Source organism: Bos javanicus, chromosome 23 (genome assembly GCF_032452875.1).
Source record: "Bos javanicus breed banteng chromosome 23, ARS-OSU_banteng_1.0, whole genome shotgun sequence".
NCBI classification, from domain to species: Eukaryota; Metazoa; Chordata; class Mammalia; order Artiodactyla; family Bovidae; genus Bos; species Bos javanicus.
Window position 1 is genome coordinate 41891027 of NC_083890.1, and position 19256 is coordinate 41910282.

A 19256-nucleotide genomic window follows, 5' to 3' on the forward strand; every position below is an offset into this window, starting at 1 on the left:
GGGCTGAGGGGTGGGAGAGCACAGGAAGCCGGACAGGAGCACCACAGCCTCCTGCACGGGCGCTGCGCCGAGGGCTCTCACCACTCTGCAGACGGGCAAGTCCACGTGGTCCGGCCTAAGGCTCAGCAACTGACACCAGCCTGCTGCTCCCTGAAAGGTGGTCAGGCCCTAGTGCCTTACACACCTAGTCAATTGGGGCTCTGAAGGTGCTCTCAAAACCTGAACTGGAAAAGTCCGTTTTTCTGAATTTGAAGGAGGCCTCCTCTGAACCCCAGACAGAAGAAGCAAGTGGGCTGGCACTGGTCCTGGGTAAGCCTGAACCGCGGCCTCATACACATCACCTAGCGTCCCACTGCTCTCTTTATAGATGGCCGGGCCGTGGCCACACCAACAGATCAGGTAAACACCACCTGTACTCCCACCTGGAAACCTCTTTAGGAATATTTGTGTCATTCTGTAGTCTTATGTCACATTTAAACTTCACTTTTGCAACTGATGGGTACCCATAATTAAATCCCATTACAAGGAATTTCAAATAATTCTGCTCAATAGTTACTAAAGAAAGAGTCTCAATTAAAAAAACAAAACAAAACCACAAAGCAGGAAAGACAAGCTTAAACTGCTATGGGAATCTGTATGTATTAATCATGGAAACAGAGTTCTCGGGGGTCTGGTCCTGACTGCTTGTGAAAAGCACTGCAGTCCTGGGGTTCACTGCTGACACACTGTAACTCACACTCTAGTAGACACAACCCTGCACCAAGTTTCCCATGGGTCACAAGAGCAAGACAAAGAATGGATGAGAATGGAAAACCGATGGAAACAGGGTGGGATATAAACATTTTTAATCTGAAAAACGTACTACTGTCTCAGAGGAGAAAAAACAAAATTTTAGGGATCTTCACCCAGCTAATTGGATCTTCTTGGAAAAGCCACTTCCCTTGAACAGACAGCAATGCCCAACATCCACCATAACAAATGTCAAGGGTAATGATGCCTGTACATGAGACACCAGCCATAATTATTTCTTTATTCTAGGATATAAATGAGGACACGCGTTTGAGCAAGCTCCGGGAGATGGTGAAGGACAGGGAAACCTGGTGTGCTGCAGTTCATGGGGACACAAAGAGTTGGACAAGACTGACCAACTGAACAACAAAAATAAGTGAAGGAAGGAACAAATGAACGCCCATCTAGGCTACCTTGCTTGTTTCACACAAGAAGAAATTAAGAATCAGAGAAATTAAATGCCTACCACACAGCTAATTAAGCCTTAAAAAGGTCAGGAAATGAAGCTCATGATGACTGTTTGATGCTGATAAGGACCTTATGGGAAAGGATAAAGGTGGGGGTGGGGGGAACAAATGTGTGCATTATGTAATTTGGTGTTACAGTATAATTTCAATTATCAAGAAATGGCTGTGAAAGGAACAGTATTCCAGAGCTGAATGTTCAGTTTTCCAAGATGACTGCATTCTAGTTTCATCACTTTGGGGCCATGGCCCTGTACTATCAATAACTCCTTTCTCTGGTGGTAAAGACAGTATTTTGAGGAATCTCCTTACACCTTCCTGCTGGGGACCTGCTCCCCAGCCTCACTAAGTCATCTTTAATAATCTGATGTTGGCAGTTCGTGTCCTTGTCCTGGGCCTTCCTCATGTCACAGAGGATGTAGAACAGGGTAGGTAGATAAGCTCAGCTAAATAGGTATTGAAAGCTCACCATGTTTCTAAAATACTGCACCTGAGGCTGAAATTGGCTTTCTCCAAAGCGGACTTCTCATTTAAAAAAAATGAAACAACTTCCTCTGAGTCATGTGAAACTGGAGGAGCTTTCCTAGTAGCCTGTGTACTTCTGAGCTGGCTTCAGCCCCCTCCTTCCACTGGCCTCACAAAAAGCCAGCACCGACATCCTCTGGGATTTTTAAGACATAAACCCTCCAGAGTCATGAGCGCCACGCGGCAGCAGCACAAGTGGAGCCCCACACAGAGCCGGGGGCTCCAGGCACTGGCTCTTCGCCGCTGTCAAGCGGACAGGAGCGCAGTTCCACCAGCACCACAGACCGGAGCCGCCACGGAGCACAGCTGTCCACACGCGCACCCTTACAGGGGATGGCGGCCTCTGGGGCAGGGGCATTGCAAAAACTGTGACTCTGAGCTGCAGTCGGCCACTTTTAGTCATGGATACAAGACATCAGCTCTCCCTTTCTTCAACTATAAAGCAAGAAACGCCTCCTGCCCTGACCACCTCCCAGTGACTTTGCTGGAGAGAAAGTAGATGGGATCAAAAGATAATGTAGATGAACACACCCTAAAATCTATTATTTCTATTGTCATTCACGGAAAACAGCTCTCTGGTCTCTCACAAAGGAGATTTCTGAGACCACCCACTAGTTAGAGAAGCCACCCCTTTACATGAACATGTCTACACACAGCTAGCTAACAGAGGCTATACAAACACTTCATTGAGTGCCTTCGTTACAGGTAAGGAGGCTGAGAAATACCGAGCTTCCCTGGTGGCTCAGACAGTAAAGTGTCTGCCTACAATGCGGGAGACCTGGGTTTGATCCCTGGGTCAGGAAGATCCCCTGGAGAAGGAAATGGCAACCCACTCCAGTACTCTTGCCTGCAGAATCCCACGGATGGAGGAGCCTGATGGGCTATAGGCCCCGGGCCGCCAACAGTCAGACACGACTGAGCGACTTCACTTCTTCTACACTGAGATTACTAACCTCATCTGCTCAACAAACTCTAAGGTCTTTAAGTCATGTCCCTCATCTCTCTATGCCACCTAAACACAGCCCAAAACAAGAAGCAGGACAAATGAAAAATCATTCAACTGTCAAGGCAGAAATGCCAACAACAGTGCAGGTGGCCAGATTCCCATCACATCCAAGTGATGCTGGTCTTACAGGTCCACGAGTCCAGAAAGACTATGAGTGCTCAGCCGTGAAGGAAAAGAATGAGGCGAACTTTCCTCTGCCTCAGTGACTTACTGGCAACACCGATTTTCTATCGTTTGTAGATGTGGGTGCTCTACGTTCTAGGGTCTCTGTGAGTCCCAGAGAACCTGGGTAAGAGCTCACAGAAAGCAGTCATCACTGCTGCTGCCATCAGTGATCTTTCTTCTCATTTCCTTTCCCACCCCCGCCACACCCGCCACTAATCCAGTTACTCATCAGTTCTCTCAACCCCACCCCTGCAGTATTTCTGTATCTGCCTCCACATTTTTGTACTTGCATCCTCCCATCTGTACTGCCACCTTTTAGTCCCTTGTTACCTTGAGCCAGGTAATTGCCTACAATTATAGCCTTTCAATGTGTTTCCTCTTCTTGAAATCATTTCCCTTTATGAAATCCTCTTAACTGATGCCAGCTTAATCTTTTCAGAATATAACTCTGATTAAGTCAGCTCCCTGTTGAAAAACCACTGAGCACTTTCCATGGTCAACTCATTTATACTTTTCTCTTTCTCACAGTCGATCTTTCCTTCTTGTTTTTTGGGGCTACGTGTCCTGCCCCTGGAATGTTAACAGTCAGGGGGAAGAAAACGAGTCTAGTTTCTACTACACATGCATGCCCCTGATTTCACAAGCTGGATAACTGCTGGAATCACAACAGTAAGTGAATGACAACAGCATCTTCATGCACTCATCTCGACCACGCCTGTTCAGATGCGGTATCTTCTGCCTCCAGCTCCTACATCTGTGGTCTTATGGAATTTACCATCATCTTCACAGACTTAAGAATATGTATCCAACAATCTATTTACCTCGAACACAACTGTTTGGACCATTTTATACCACCAATCTCTCCGTTAAGTGCCTGGTACTTGAAGAAGTATGCAAAATATCACTAACCCAACTCTGCCACCTCCATCATCTTCTCAACATATGATCTACTCCACCCTTCACTCAAAGCTCTGGATTTTATCTGTTACATCCAAATTCAACAGTGGACCTACCATGTCCGTTGTGAACATGCTTGTGGGTTTTTCCTTTCCTGGGGGTTGACTGGCATGAAGATGAAGCATTGTTGGTGGCTGCTTTGACGTCTTCTGTCTCATCATCTTCCTCCTCAACATCCTCCTCGTCCTGAGAGCTTCCGAAATACACCATGCTGTTGGGCAGCGCAGGAGAACCTGGCGGGGTCAAAAGGAGGGGCATAAACACGGGCCTGAGTCTCCACCCCTTCCAGAGCCCACTTCAAGTGGAAAGTGAAAGTCACTCAGTGGGGTCTGACTCTTTGTAACCTCACGGACTGTACAGTCCATGGAATTCTCCAGGCCAGAATACTGGATTGGGTAGCCTTTCCCTTCTCCAGAGGATCTTACCAACCCAGGGATCAAACCCAGGTTTCCCGCATTGCAGGTGGATTCGTTACCAGCTGAGCCACCAGGGAAGCCCAAGAATACTGGAGTGGGTAGCCTATCCCTTCTCCAGTGGATCTCCCCAACCCAGGAATCGAACTGGGGTTCCTGCATTGCAGGTGGATTCTTTACCAACTGAGCTATCAGGGAAGCCCAAGTGGACCCATGTACTAAATTACAAACTTAAATCCTCATGACTGAGCAGATAAAACAAAGCAATTCATCTCTACTGCCATTTTTATTTTTCAAACATCCTCCAGGAAAGAGAACTCTATCTGTGTCCCTTTAACAGATTTCAGGCAAAATGCCCAGCAGGGAGGAGGGACGATGCCATTCACCAAACATAACAAATCAAAAATTTTCAAATCTCATTTGACTATTCTTGAGAAGGGAGTGGGGAAAACACCAAAGACTGAATTGAGCAAAAAAAAAAAAAAACACACAACAAAAAACCCTACCCACAGTGTCAAGGACATGAGACTATTCTGGGTTACATCGTCTAGACTTAAAAAGTATGAACTTAAGCAAATGAATGTAAAATGAAAAAAAAAAAAAGAAAGAGAGAGAGAGAGACAAGTGATAAAAACAAAATATGACATTTCCTTATAAAAGGAATCTGTCTCATATTCATAGGGGGTGAGTGACAGGTATGGATTCCAAAATCACAATATATTTGGAAGCTACTTTGATATTATGATCAGGTTAATAGCATGTAAAATTATTAAAATAAATTCTTGCATAACACTAACTAGAAGACTGGCTTAAATAAATTTAAAAATCAAAAAAACCTCTTCATAGAACCCAATCCCTTACTCCTTTTACACCTTAACCTCCTCATCGCCAAACGTTTTTGCTTCTGAACCTAAGACAGAACAGTAACACCAGAAAGCAAGCTCAATATTACAAAGACGCACAATACTGTTCTTCTTTATTAAATCATGAATTTTCAGAAGGAGATCGGTCAATTCACTGGTATACTGTTTGGGACCAAAGGCTGTTAATTTTTTTTTTTAATAATCAATTAGTCAGTTAATTGGTTAATTGATTAATCGATCAATTTTTGAAACCCTTGAGTTAATTTCTGGCAGTAACTTTCATTTTCTTTCCCATTAAGTATCCAGAGAAGAGCTGCCATCAAGTAACAGAAGAATAAATGTTAAGTTCATTTCTTCTCTTGCCAGTGTCCTGTGAATGAGCTAACACTTCAGGAGTATCCGTCAAGATTCAAGTAACTGAATGTGCTCTCCTTCCCAAACTGGATCTCAAACTTCAACCACAATGGCTAATTTAATCATTCCAGCATCAGGGCTACCTGTTCTAACAAGGAAATGGACGTGAACGAGCAGCCTCAGAGCACTGAAGCGGCGAACCACGACTGCCCAGCTCCCGGAAACGCAAAGACAAAGACAGCACCTTCCACTTGTTGTCAGCATGACCTACTGATACTCAAACACCCCAGCCCGCAAGTTATATGGGTCATAGCACTGAATGGAAACGAAACTCCAAAGGGATGTGTGTGACAAACACTCTGTATAACATAACTGGAGACACTCTGACCAAAGCCATTTCCTTTGTTTTCTCCCCTTTGATCATTTCCAATTAGAAGCAGGTTCTCAACAGAAGGAAGGTCTGTCAGAGGCTTTGGGGAAAACCATCTGATCAAGCAGAAGTTAGAAGATGAAGCTTTTTAAAAAAAAGAAAAGAGGAGGAAATATCTGGCCTTTTTCCTACTAGAACAATATATCTACCCTTGTACTAAGTGGTTTTAAAACAACTAGTACAAGACTGAATAGAAAAAGAAGTGACACCATCCTTCCCAGCTTTGTACTTAAAAGTTTCCAGTCGGAACATATCATTCACAGAGACACACAAAGTACCTCCAAGGCCAAATGTACCTACACCGATAGGTCATTTCCTAAATCTAACCTTTAAAAAAAAAAAAATCTTTATTGAATTTATTACACAACTGCTTGTGTTTTATGTTTGGTTTTGGCCATGAGGCATGTGGGATCTCAGCTGCTCACCCAGGGATAAACCCACACCCCCTGCACTGGCAGGTGAGGTCTTAAGCCTCTGGACCAACAGCGAAGTCCCCTAAATCTAGGCGTTTAAGGAAAAAACCAGGACACCTTATTTCAGCGCTCAAATAGAGGTTCTGAGTTAAAAAAAAATTATAAAGAAAGAAAGGAAAGGAAATTTCCCATAAACTCCAACTCATTCTAGCATGTGACATGACATCAAGTAACACATTACATGCTGTCAGACAGAGCTGGGGACCCAGCACTTGCCAGTGACAGACTCAGCCATTAAATTTTCCTCTTCAGTAAAAGAAGAACGAGGTTAAACACATTTCTTCAAGTTCCTTCAAGATCAAAATAGCCACACCTAATTTCTCTTACAGTAAAGCCTCCCTGCACACTGTGTCGGATGCGCTGACCAGCGCGGCTGAAATCAGAAAGCGGACTACACAGGACCACACAGAGCAGGTGTGTGTGTAGACCCTGCAGTCACTTCCACAGCTCACTCTGCCCTCCACTGGAGGGAAGCAGGATTGCAGGATGGAATTTCAGGAGGTCAGCCAGTACCCCCTTGCCTTGCTCCATCCCATCAGGATCAGGAGAGAAGGCAATAAACTCTGCAACTGAAGCCATTTGGGAGCAAAGCAAGTCTGCCCAATTCTGGGCAAAATCCACACGAACCACATGAGAAATTAAGAAGTAACTGCCACCTACAGAGTCTGTTGAGGATTTTTTGAAACTCAAACCCAATACATGAAGCATCACATTCCTTATGTTCAAAACTCTGAGAAAGGGGTGAGCACTAAATTTATGCCAAAGAACTAAAACGGAGGAAATGTTGAGGAGCTCAGTTCAGAACCCAAGTTTCATTAATATCCTACAGAAAGCAAACAGGGTAATTTTAACAAAAGAAAAAAGCAACCAAACTTATGAATCCATTTCTTTAAGCAGCTTCTCAGCCAAGTATACACAGTGATGTAACCTGATGCGTGTTCTATAGGGAAATGTGCAGTAGGAAGCAGAACACCAGCGAAGGGGTGGGGAGCGTGCTCCCTGCGGGAGTCACTCTTAAAGCAAAACTTACAATAATATAAGATTTTTCTGATGGGACTGGCTCTGCAGTCAAGAGGTGGAAAAGACACAAGTATGGGGGCACAGGGGATAAAAGCGATTGCTTTCACCCTAAAAAGTAATGTGGGTTCCCTCCTAAATGACTTGCTGCTTGGACCTAAAGACAAAGCATCAACAAAATAAAAGACAATACAGATGCTCAAATAAGAAGAGGAATGGAGACTCTTGTGATGAAAGGAGAAGGGATGAGTGGAGGAAAAAGACTAGTGCTTGATAAGAAGAAGCCTTGGGCAGAAAGGTCAGAGCTAACAGAGTCAGGATGCCCTTGGCTCAAATAATAAGCCTGTGCCAATTCTCCCCTCTGCATCATGGCCTGGGTAGAGCCTTACCACCTTCCACGTTTCATTTAAAAAGCCACTGCCAATCTCAGGAGTGGCCCCATCAACTATAGCTTCTCCCCCAGAAGGAACATACCTTCAGAATTTTTCTGGGTACCTGCATACCTGTACCTCTTGTTAACCTTGTTAACAAGTTAAAGCATGCAGAAAAGACTAAATCCAACAACAATGAATATTCCAAACCTCGGTCACCACACAGATACTGGTAATCCCTCTAAGACCCGCTGACATGTCCACTTAGAAGTGATGGAGAGGGTCAAGCCAACATTCCAGATCAGGGGGAACCACAGCAACCAGGAAAAAGCAGCAAAAACAGCTTTTCTTTCTCTCTCATTGACACAAAACCAGGAAGATCATCTCACATGGCATAACCAAGGTGACAGGGAAACACAGACGGCTAAATACCTAGAAAATAACTGCAGAAGAACCTCAAATACATAAGAGAGCCAAAAGCATCTGAGAAACCAAACTATCGGACATTCACAGAGAGCATTTCTCTCTTCTTAGCCAAGATACAAGCTCGATTAGCTAATTTACAAATAAGCTTAGAGGAGGAGGAATCTGTAAACAGATGAAGGAAAGGGTATTTCGAAGCCTTGCAAACAGCCAATAGTCTGGATTATTTATCACTGGTAAAATCACCCCCTTCCTCCTTATAAAATGGGTGAATGGGTCCATTTGCTAATCCAGTTGAAGCTGTGTGCATGGAAAGTTAACATTTAGCATCTGAAAACAGAAGACTGTGTGTTTTTAGAATTTTTGATTAAAAATGGTCTGCAACTCATGGATTCTCACACTTAAGAAGCAAACTTCCTCTCTAGAAAATTTATTAGGGAAACTTTTTGCCTCCAAACATCAGGTGAAGTAAACTTTTGAAAACCTCATTGTGGGCCTAGCATTCAGGAAAATGGGGCATGGATCTACAGAGATGAAAACAGGATGGGAGAGATGGGAAATACAACAAGGAAAAGCTTCCTCCAGAAGAGAAATCATCCCCTCCCATGGCAGACCACTACGGTAAAAACAAGGGGTCTGAGAAAGGGCTGAGCGGCCCCCATCTGGGTCCTGGGGTGGGCTCCCTCCCCTCCGCAGGTACCAGCCCCTCTTGTGAGGTTAATCAACAAGTCAGAGAGGTTACCTCATCACACAGAATAACTCCATCTATCTCCTCCATGGGCTTCCCTGGTGGCTCAGAAGAAGGTAAAGAATCCGCCTGCAGCGCAGGAGACCTGCATTAGATCCCTGGGTTAGGAAGACCCCCTGGAGGAGGGCTTGGCAACCCACTCCAATGTTCTTGCCTGGAGAATCCCATGGACAGAAGAGCCTGGAGGGCTACAGTCCACAGGACTCGCAAAGAGTCGGACATGACTGAGCGACTAAGCACATCTCCTCTACAAACTCTGTAGTTTTAAAGCAGTCATCAATGAAAGGTGAGTGCTTTTAATGTGTTATGAGGGTTATGGATGGCATCAGAGAAGGCAATGGCACCCCACTCCAGTACTCTTGCCTGGAAAATCCCATGGATGGAGGAGCCTGGTGGGCTGCAGTCCATGGGGTCACTACGAGTCGGACACGACTGAACAACTTCACTTTCACTTTTCACTTTCATGCACTGGAGAAGGAAATGGTAACGCACTCCAGTGTTCTTGCCTGGAGAATCCCAGGGACAGGGGAGCCTGGTGGGCTGCCATCTACGGGGTCGCACCAGCAGCATGGATGGCATAGGGAACGGGGGGCAGGGGGTATACACGTGTACTTACAGTTTTCTATTAAAATCACAGGCAGATTTTTCTCTCCTGATTATTCAAGCGCATTAGCAAACGTAAAAAAAAAATCTGAACTTGGATCAGTCGGTGGAATCGGGAGTGCAGAACGCATCTGTGCTTTGCCAAAGCCGTATTTCATTACTTTTCAGAATTAGTTGGCAATGTCTCCACAATATTTACTGAAGTGAAAACCAAATGTTTTCATCTGGACAAAAATCAAACTGTGGTATGTTACAACCACAACAGAAATCATTTTAATCCAAAAGCTTGCTTTCTCTAATTTGGGCTGCGGTTTCTGTAAAATTGGATTCTTCTCTGTGAATCATGTACACACAAGCCCTCTTTCTCATTATCTTCCCTCCCCCGACCAGTTCTTTATCTTAACAAGCTAAACATAGCTCGTTCTGCTAGATTTTGGAAAAGACCCTAAAGGGATTCCCCGCCCGCTGTCATTTAGCTGGGGAGTCAAATTCTGTAGCTTGAGCTCACACACTCCAGGCTGTGCCCCGGATTTGGCATGTTTGTGATGGATCTTCAGGATACACACAGAGAATGGAAGCAATCGGGCCCTATTACCACGTGCTCAGACGCTCAGTCGGGTCCAGCTTTTTGCAACCCCATGGACCGCAGCCCACCAGGCTCCCATTTCCATGGAATTCTCCGGGCAAGAACACAGAAGCCGTTTGCCATTTCCTATTCCAGGGGATCTTCCCGACCCAGGGATGTTCTCTATCACTAATGCCACCTAGGAAGCCCATTATCATATGAAAAAACCAAACTTCAAAGGGAACAGGTCGGGTCTGGGCCGGGGGCAGGGAGATAGTTATTCACTGATTTTCTGAGTTCCAGGAGAGGAGAGCTCCATCCTTTGAAACCGAACAGTTACCAGAGAAAGTGGGTGCGACCTTGGCCCGTTAATCCCACCATCTACGTACCCAGCACTGAGCCAAGCACCTGTGACCCACACCCGCCCTGCACACCCACACACCTCATCCAAGTGCCCCGGGAGACCAGGACAACTGTGACGCACAGCCTGATGGTCTGCCTCTTCCACGTCAGCCTTTACAATTTACCAGGGAATAAGAATTTCCACCAGGGTTTCCCAAGCCCTGCCCGTTCCCATATAACTCTTAAGATCGGGTACTAAATCCATCTGCTATTTTCTTTAGAGTGATTTACTTTCATGATTTAAATGACTTTTCTCTATTATATCAGTATAAATTTAATACCATGTGCCCTAAAAAGAAAAGGTAATTAACATTACGATCAAAGTTTCACCCTACTTCATATTAATATTAAAGGTTAAAGGTAATTAATATTACGATCAAACATTCACCCTACTTCATTTATGGCGCCACCAAGCAGCAGGACTCGGGGAAGAGCCCTCCAGCCGAAGTCCAAACGCAAAGGGAGGCCCTAGCTCCTTATGGTACAAGGAGAAGGCTGGGTAATGGGGCCTCTACTGAAACTGGTCTTCCTTTTATTACACACATATCAAAACCAAGGGCGCCAGTCACTGGACTACATGGAGTCTGAAAGTCCAGGATGACATGCCAGCTTGGCAGTCATGTACCCTCTTGTCGGGAGACTCAAGTTTACTTGCCTGTACAATGGGCTTAGTATCTTCAGATGGAACAACTGTGATGACCCCGAAGGCTGTGAGGTAACACAGGACAAAGCACTCTCGACACCCACGTGGCAGTGCCATTTTTAGGGTGACACACAGCTCAGGAACAAAACAACTCACAACTATGAAAGCAGGCTGCCCCTTCCACAGATGAGGGCAAAGGTGATTTACTTCCTACCTGCTTTCCTAAATGGGAGAGTCTGCAGACTGGCCACTGGGAGAGGATGGGGTGGGGCCCAGAAAGAGGAGGGAGACACAAAACGAACTCAGTAGTTAGTCTGGAATTTGGGAACAAGTGGCAGAGCAACGCCTGTGAGGGCTGGAAAGCTTCAGCCCTTGGGAGCCTTTTTTCAGGAAGAACAGCGAGGAAGTGGCGATGTGACTGTCCTCTCAGAAGCCTCCTCTGCAGTTACGAGTTCCCAGGTGTGGCTGCCTGACCCCACGATTAGGCAATGCCTCCAGCAGAGCAGAGCTTGGGAAATCCCATGGACAGAGGAACCTGGAGGGGTACTCAGTCCACGGAGTCGCAAGGGTCGGACACGACTGAGCCGCCACCACCACCACCAGAGCGGGGCACATGTTCTCTTTGCAAGAGCCCTGACATGAGGGTCTCAGCAACGAAAACCACCTTCCCTCCTGACAGTTCACAGGGAGACCTGACCCAGCCGAGCACAGAGACGGGAGAAAGCGCCTTTAATTAGCAGCTGAACAAGCGGCTTCCTATCTTCCCCCGTTGTCATCTACACCCATGGCTTGAAACACACATGAACAAGCACACATCCGGATCTCCCTGCCGCAAATGAACACAACGCACAGGTCACACCACACGGAGAGCGCAGTGGGCTCAACCTATGTAACTTCCACCCATCACGTATGCAACGGGAAACAAGTCAGAAATTCACTTCACTGCGGCCACACAGAGCCCATCCCAAGTGTGCTCTCTCCACCGGGAAAGCGCCCACGGACCTTAATAGAGACGTAAATACAGGGCAAGGGGCACCGTGCCTCTAGGACGTGGACACTGGCCACTTCAGCGCTGTCAGCTGTCGGCCAGGTGCGCCACAAACAAAACAGGACTAACCTTACTTCCAGATTTCTGCCCCCATCGACCTTCTTTCTCTAAATGGGATTTCAGAAAGGATGAGAAATACTGAGGCAATCAGCAGAAAGTAGGGAAGAGGCCGGAGACAATCTGAGAAGCACACTGACTCGGTGCCGGCAGCCACAGGCGGGAGCAAGGACTGGCTTCATCTCCAGGGAGGGCAGAGCCTGGTCAGGGGCCAGCTGGCCTGGAGCACGGCCAACCCTCTGAGCAAAACGTCTTGGAGTCTGAACGACCGATCGAGGTCACAGAGCAATTAGAGGGGCCCCATCCCTCCCCTCCTGGGTGCTTCAGGAGCCGATGGTTTCATATTTCTTCATAATGAGCCTGATAAACTCTTCTGGCAAATAAACTGCTTGCTCAGCACAACTCAGCCAAGTGTACAGACTCTGTTGGAAAACCAAGCATATGAGGAACATAAGGCTGGTTTAGTGTGAAGAAACGTGAGGACGGCCACTGGAATCCTCAGGGTAGCGAGAACATCACTTTGTTACCCCGCCCAAAAAATTAAGATGCAACACCTCCCAAAAAGGATTCATCCAGAAAAGAGCTGTGTACCACTGTGACAGAGGGCCCTCCTCCCCAAAGACTTCAGTACTGTAAAGCACTCCCATTTCGCTCAAGGAAGTTCATTATCAGAGCCATGGTGCTCCTCGCAATCGGAGGGTTATTTAATTGCTTTCTAGCAGGTTAATCCCCTTTCGTTTTGTGACCTTTAAATCACCCCAAGCTTTTTCATTTGCCCTACTTACAATTTATCGACCTCAATACCCAAAGTCAGTATTCTATCGAAATACACGTGCCTTGCCGATAAAGCTGGTGACTGTCTTTAGAGAAAGTTCCATGGGTGGCCTGTCTCTTCTGGTACTGCATTCTCCTTGGCTGGTCTTTTAAACTGTCCCTCATCCGTGTCACTTGGAGGAACCTGTTGCCCTCCCCTGTTCATCTCCTAAATTCACCAGGAAATACTAAGGGGCTGGATGGTACCACAGGCCCCATCTGGTCCGCTTCGCACCCGTAATTTAGTCTAACTCCACAGCAACCACATGCTGACTGCACATCCATTTTACAAAAGAGGACACCGAGGCTGAAAGCTTTAAGTCACCTGCCCAGGATCCACTAGCATCCATCGGCCTCCTGCCTGTCTTCCTACAATAGCCCACTGCTTAGGCTTTGGTAGCCTGGATCCATTTTTTTAATGCTGCCATGATCAACTTATTCAACAAAGGTCTAAACCCGTGAGGTCTTCCCCTCAGCCAAAGAACCATGGTGACTATCCAGCCTGGGCCCACAGCACCTAACACATCAGACTCCCTGCTTTAACGAGGGGTCAGCTCTCCAAGCCACGAAGTCACCGCCCAGCCTTGGAAGGGGCTTCTGCAGACCTTTTTCTGTCTGTAAAGCCAGCTCCCCACCAGGGCCTGTGCAGGGCGCCCTTCCCTCCGGCTCCACCTGTGCCCTCCCCCAGCACGCCACTCTGGCACCTGCATGCGGGGCCAGTGCACTGCACCTGTCAGGCCACTCTCCTGTTGTGATCTCTGTTTTCTAGTTTCTGGCACTGAAAACAGTTCAATAGAGGCCAAGTTAATTAGCAATTGAATGACAAGTGACCGCTGAAGATTCTCTAGGACCTGGGAAACAAAAGGCAAGTACTCCCCAAACAGAAAGGATTGCTTCACCAGGGCTGACAGTGGGGGGTGGGGTGGGGGTCTTCCCTACTAACTCCTCCCTGTGAGGCTGGCCTGTGACACCCAGGGTCAGAAGAAGCGAGCATGTAGGTGTGTATTTTCAGGGATCCTCCTTGGGAATCCCCTTTATTTGCACTGTCCCCAAAGAGGAAAATATAAATAAGAGACTCATCTAGCCTGCCACTGCTCCACTGCTTGTCTTCCAAATCTGCAAACAGTCATAGTCAGAAGAAAGAGAAGATGATGGGGCTCATTAAGAACAACGGGTGACAAAAAACGCAGCGACGGCACATCCCCCCTTCTCTGCAGATCTACACCCCAAGAAAGAGACTAATTATGCCTCTGGCAGGACCCATGCAGACCCTCTCCAAAGCAGCCATTTAAAGATAAAGACACAGCAAGCAAGCACATCGGCTGCTTGCACCATCACGCTTGCTTATCCTTTGGAAGTTTCAGGTCACCACGTTAAGCAGTAAAAAAGAGAGTCCTACCAAACTCAGCTTTTCGAAAGGTCCCTACCTGCCTTTAGACAGATTTTTTTTTTTAATCTCTAAAGCTTATCTCTGAACAACTGGCTGCTGTGTTGACATGTACACACACTTCTCAGAATTATTAATGGCACAGTTTTTTCCTCACCCCAGTTTACAATGAAGTTGTGGGGAGAAGGGGGGTCTTGGGTTTGCTGGGGGTCACTGATGGGTAATAAACACCGAGACTTAAAGAACTCCATGAGCCAGCTTTCTCTCCATCCCAAGATCCATTCTCTTCCATGTTTCAAATCAGCACTGAGGCTGTTCTGGATAATAATTGAAGACCAGAGAAAAGGATGATGTGCAATCCTTGGCAACAAACATCGTTTCCAGGTCTCTGGTTCCGGCATGATTTTTGCAGCTGGGCTTTCTCTCCTATCATTACTGAGCTTATCAGGGCTGCCTCCTTTACTGGATCTGTGCTTGCTTCCGCCCAAGGGTGATGGAGCGGTTTGGTTCTTGAGGCTGAACATGAAGTCTGGGGCCCAGACAAGCTCTGTCTGGCTTGGAACTTCAGCCAGAGAAGCAGTAGCAGAATTAGACTGCAGGTATGAAGAAATGGTAATCAAATTCTCAACCATCAACTTTGTCTGTAAAGATTCCTGATGAGGATAAGTGTCACCAGCAGTTGATATCTAAAAGTGAGAAATACATCTACATGTAAATCGAGAATCAGATAAATGATGGGACACCCACACGATGGAATGGGTATTTATGTGATACTGAAACAGGAAACCAGACTGCCAAAATAAAATGCAATTCCATTTGGGGTGTGGGACTTATAAACACATAGAAGGCTCAGCAGTATTTTCACTGAGGAGGTGGTAAACAGCGCTTGTCTCCAGGAGACTGGAGAGAAGGGTATTTTGATTTTTTGATTTTTGGCCTTTTTCTCCCTCTTTTCCACTGATCTTCCTCACACTTGATTTTGCATTTAAAACTGAAATAAAATTTTTAAAGTGCCACTACAACAGACACCGTCTATTTAACCCTTGTATACTTCAAAATACAAGTTTTAATTGGTTCAAACAATTCTGTATTAAAATACGCTGTCTAATACCACCGCACGCATCACATTTCCAGGAACATGTATCTCAGTGTATCACCTACCGTTTGAGGTTTTAAGGAAAGCCATATCAGATAAAACACACTTGACATCACAAATTTAAGGCTTTTAAAATAAAATACCTTAAATCTAAAAAGTTCAGGACGAAGAGTAAGAGAGTACAACACTGCGTCAGAACCTTATTGTGTTTCAACTAAAAACGAACAACAAAACCTGTTTTATTGTCTGGCTCATCAATGTAGGAATAATTTTCCAGCCTCAGAGCATTTTTCCAAAATTATTTTAAAAAACGTCTTAGGTTTCACTTCCTGAAACATCTGTTCCATCTGACAAGTCAAAGAAGTAAACTTTATATATATGCAAAGACATGATACTCCTATGTCTAGAGTTTGTCAATGTCAATGTCAAAGACTCTAGATGTGATGTTTTCCTCCATCACCAATGACGCCACCCCACAGCAGCCTGACCACCTGCCCGTCACCCTCGCCTCTCCTCTTCCTTTCACCCTTCACAGCCAATCCTGCACCTCTTTTCTGCTGGGTTTTCACACCATCCTTTCCATCTCCACTTTCAACACTCAGGATCACCAGGCTCCGTCCACAAGCAGCCACGTCAAACCCAAGGGAGATGCTGGCAGGAGGCCCCGCCACCCCACCTCCCCTTCGTGAGGGCCGAGTGGTCCACACCGGAACACGATTACCCTCCTCCTGTATGTCCTCAGAGTCTCCAGGACCATCAACGGCCTGTAATGTCAAACAAAAACCTCAGCCCTTTATCTTCCCTTGGCCAACAATTCAGTCCCAAAGCTAACTGGGTGTGAGAGGGTGGGGTGGGGTGGGGGTGAAGAACAACCAGAGAAGCCAGTCTGGGTTGAGAGAGCCCCAACAGGGTGAAGACGTGTTCACACATGGGGCAGCACACTCATGGGGTCGGAGCAAAGTGCAATCAGGAGGGCTCCATGGGAAGGGAGGCGGCAGAGATGGGCATGGGGCACTCTGGAAAAAAATGGGTAAGTAATTTGTAGATATAACAGGAGCCAGCTTTCTCCAAGTTTAATACGGAAAAAAGAAAACCAGAGTGAACCCTTTGGTTCTAAACTAAAACCAGAGGTATGGTGCTCACTCACGGATTTTAACAGGTCTAGAGACACAAATATATATACTTAATGAGCATGTGTGTACATGTGCACACACACGCCCTTGCACACATGCGTGAGTACTTAGTCACTCAATCGTGTCCAACTTTTTGCAACCCCATGGACTGCAGCCCGTCAGGCTCCTCTGTCCATGGGGATTCTCCAGGCCAGAATACTGGAGTGGGTTGCCAGGCCCTCCTCCAGGGGATCTTCCCAACCCAGGTCTCCCACACTGCAGGTAGATTCTTTACTAGCTGAGCCACAAGGGAAGCCCAAGAATACTGGAGGGGGTAGCCTATCCCATCTCCAGCAGATCTTCCCAACCCAGGAATTGAACCGGGGTCTCCCACATTGCAGGTGGATTCCTCACCAGCTGAGCCACCAGGGAAGCCCACATACACAAACACAAACAATGCATTTCCCTCCCACAGCTGTGAGCACACCTCAGGCCCAGATCCCAACTTCAGAAGAGAAGATGTCCCTTAAAGTAAACAGGGCTCCTTGGAGAAATGGCCCATGCAGGCCTGAGGGAGGGGATATGTGAGATGAGCCTGGGGCCCTCTGAGATGCCAGCTTGCAGGGGCTTCACTGATGGGATCTGGGACAACCAAACGTCAAAATAAAGGAGAGTAACAGATTACAACCTTCTAAACAAAACAGGAAACGAGTCCACACAGACACCAAAAAATGAGCATATCAAGTCTGATAAGAAATGAAATAGAGAGTTTCAAAGAGTCTCCCAATGAAATACATGTAAGTTGCAAAGGCTGCCAAGGGTCCACTTACAGTGGAAAAGCCTGAGAGACTCCCCCTCAATCAGTGACCAACCTGAGCACCATCAAAGGACAGACTGACAGACCACCCCCAGCAGGAATAAGAGAGAATTCCCTCCTATGATACTCTTGCCCGAAATGGAGATACCTCCTTTCCCATCCTGTGTTCTCCTCTCTTCGTTCCTGGAGTAAACACGTTCCCAAATGAGGCCGTGTAAACCCAAACTCATCCTTCATTACAAAACAGCATCCTCACCGTGCTCTCTTGTCCATCGGTCCCATTTGTATGTATTTCCACTCTTACCTACACCTAGAAGGTTTTACTGCTGTTTCTCCCCAAGTAGTGTGTGTGGGGGGCGGAGCGGGGGCGGGGGGGGGGGGGGGTAGTAAGCCCTCCCACCATAGCATGGCTTATTCCCAGACCTCATGACACAAAAGGAAAAGGGACTTCACACCCATCCACAACCAGCCCACCAATAATAATAAAAACTACAAACCAGAAAGCTGAGTTAGCAAAAGCATGTGTGTGATGGTGGGGTGACAGAGGTACTCAATGGATGTCAGGGAGAATCAATTATAAAAATGTGAACCCATACAGTATGACAGTGCATGCTAAGAAGCCAAAAAAAGGCGACTCAAGAGTAAGAGGAGGGACTTCCCTGGTGGTCCAGGGGCTAAGACCCCACACTCCCAATGCGGGGGGCCTGGCTTCAATCCCTGATCAGGAAAGGAGATCCCATATGCTACAAGTAAGGCCCAGTGGAGCCAAATGAATAAATACAATAACGACAACAACAACAACAAAGAACCAGAGGAAAAGAGAAGAAGACTCAAGCACCTTCTTGGCGGGACCCCTCATTTCACACATCAACCAGGCTGGGGAATCGCAGGTGTGCAGCACAGAGACCAAAGTCAATGCCAACACCCAGGGGTGGCCTTGTGGTGGCCTTGTCCCTTCTTCTTTTCAACCAGGCTGCCCCCCTCAAACTGGCAACAGAGTCTTACCTCGAAGGCAGAGAAAGGTAAGAAAATCTTCTGTCTTAGGCTTCCTTTTAGAGAGGTCAGAAATCTGAGTAGCTGGAGGGGGTAGCAAAGGCTCCACTATCTTGACTGGAGTTGTGCTGGGACTATTCGGCTGGGATTGAGCAAACTTCCTTTGTGCTTGCAGCCTGGGCCTGGAAGAGCAAGAGAAAATTAAAAAGAAATTAACCAGAGATCAGAAGATACAGATCTACGTGCAGCAATAAAATCATGACACAAAAGGGAAGAAAGACCCTTTGTTTCAAGCAAATTCTTTGTTTCTAATTAAGGTTCTGTATCTCTCTCACACTCTCATAAACCACAAGCCTGCTTTAAAGGGCAATAAATTTGCTTAAAAGGCTGTGTTTTCTAAACTGACAATATACACCATGATCCTGTGTGTATGTGTGTACACAAGCGCATGCCTGTGCAAACCACGTGTGTGCCTGGGTATTTCAAAACCAGCACGCCGTATTAGATGATATGGGATTAACGGCTTTGGTGCTTTCTGTATACCACCTGCCACATGTACTTAGCAGTGTGAGCTCACAGGATACCGTCACAAACGCATGCACGACGCCCTTCATACTGCATAAGGACACTCCGCCCACCTTGGTCTGTCACTGACCTGGTCTTACACCCCAACCTCTAGGCTCTTGTGACTCCAATCCAGCCACATAAATTCCCTATATATG

The 19256-nt window shown here is 46.5% G+C and overlaps 1 protein-coding gene across 8 annotated transcripts in view; it reads right to left on the reverse strand.

Moving 5' to 3' along the window:
* JARID2 (jumonji and AT-rich interaction domain containing 2) overlaps positions 1-19256 on the reverse strand; it is a 230034-nt gene that overhangs the window by 38047 nt on the left and 172731 nt on the right. For 6 of the 8 annotated variants that reach the window (XM_061398816.1, XM_061398813.1, XM_061398815.1 and 3 more), the window contains 2 exons: positions 18547-18716; positions 3963-4139 (listed from right to left, as the gene is read on the reverse strand). In XM_061398816.1, the coding sequence (XP_061254800.1) occupies positions 3963-4139; positions 18547-18716 (347 nt within the window). The other 2 variants (XM_061398818.1, XM_061398819.1) reach the window with 2 other exon arrangements.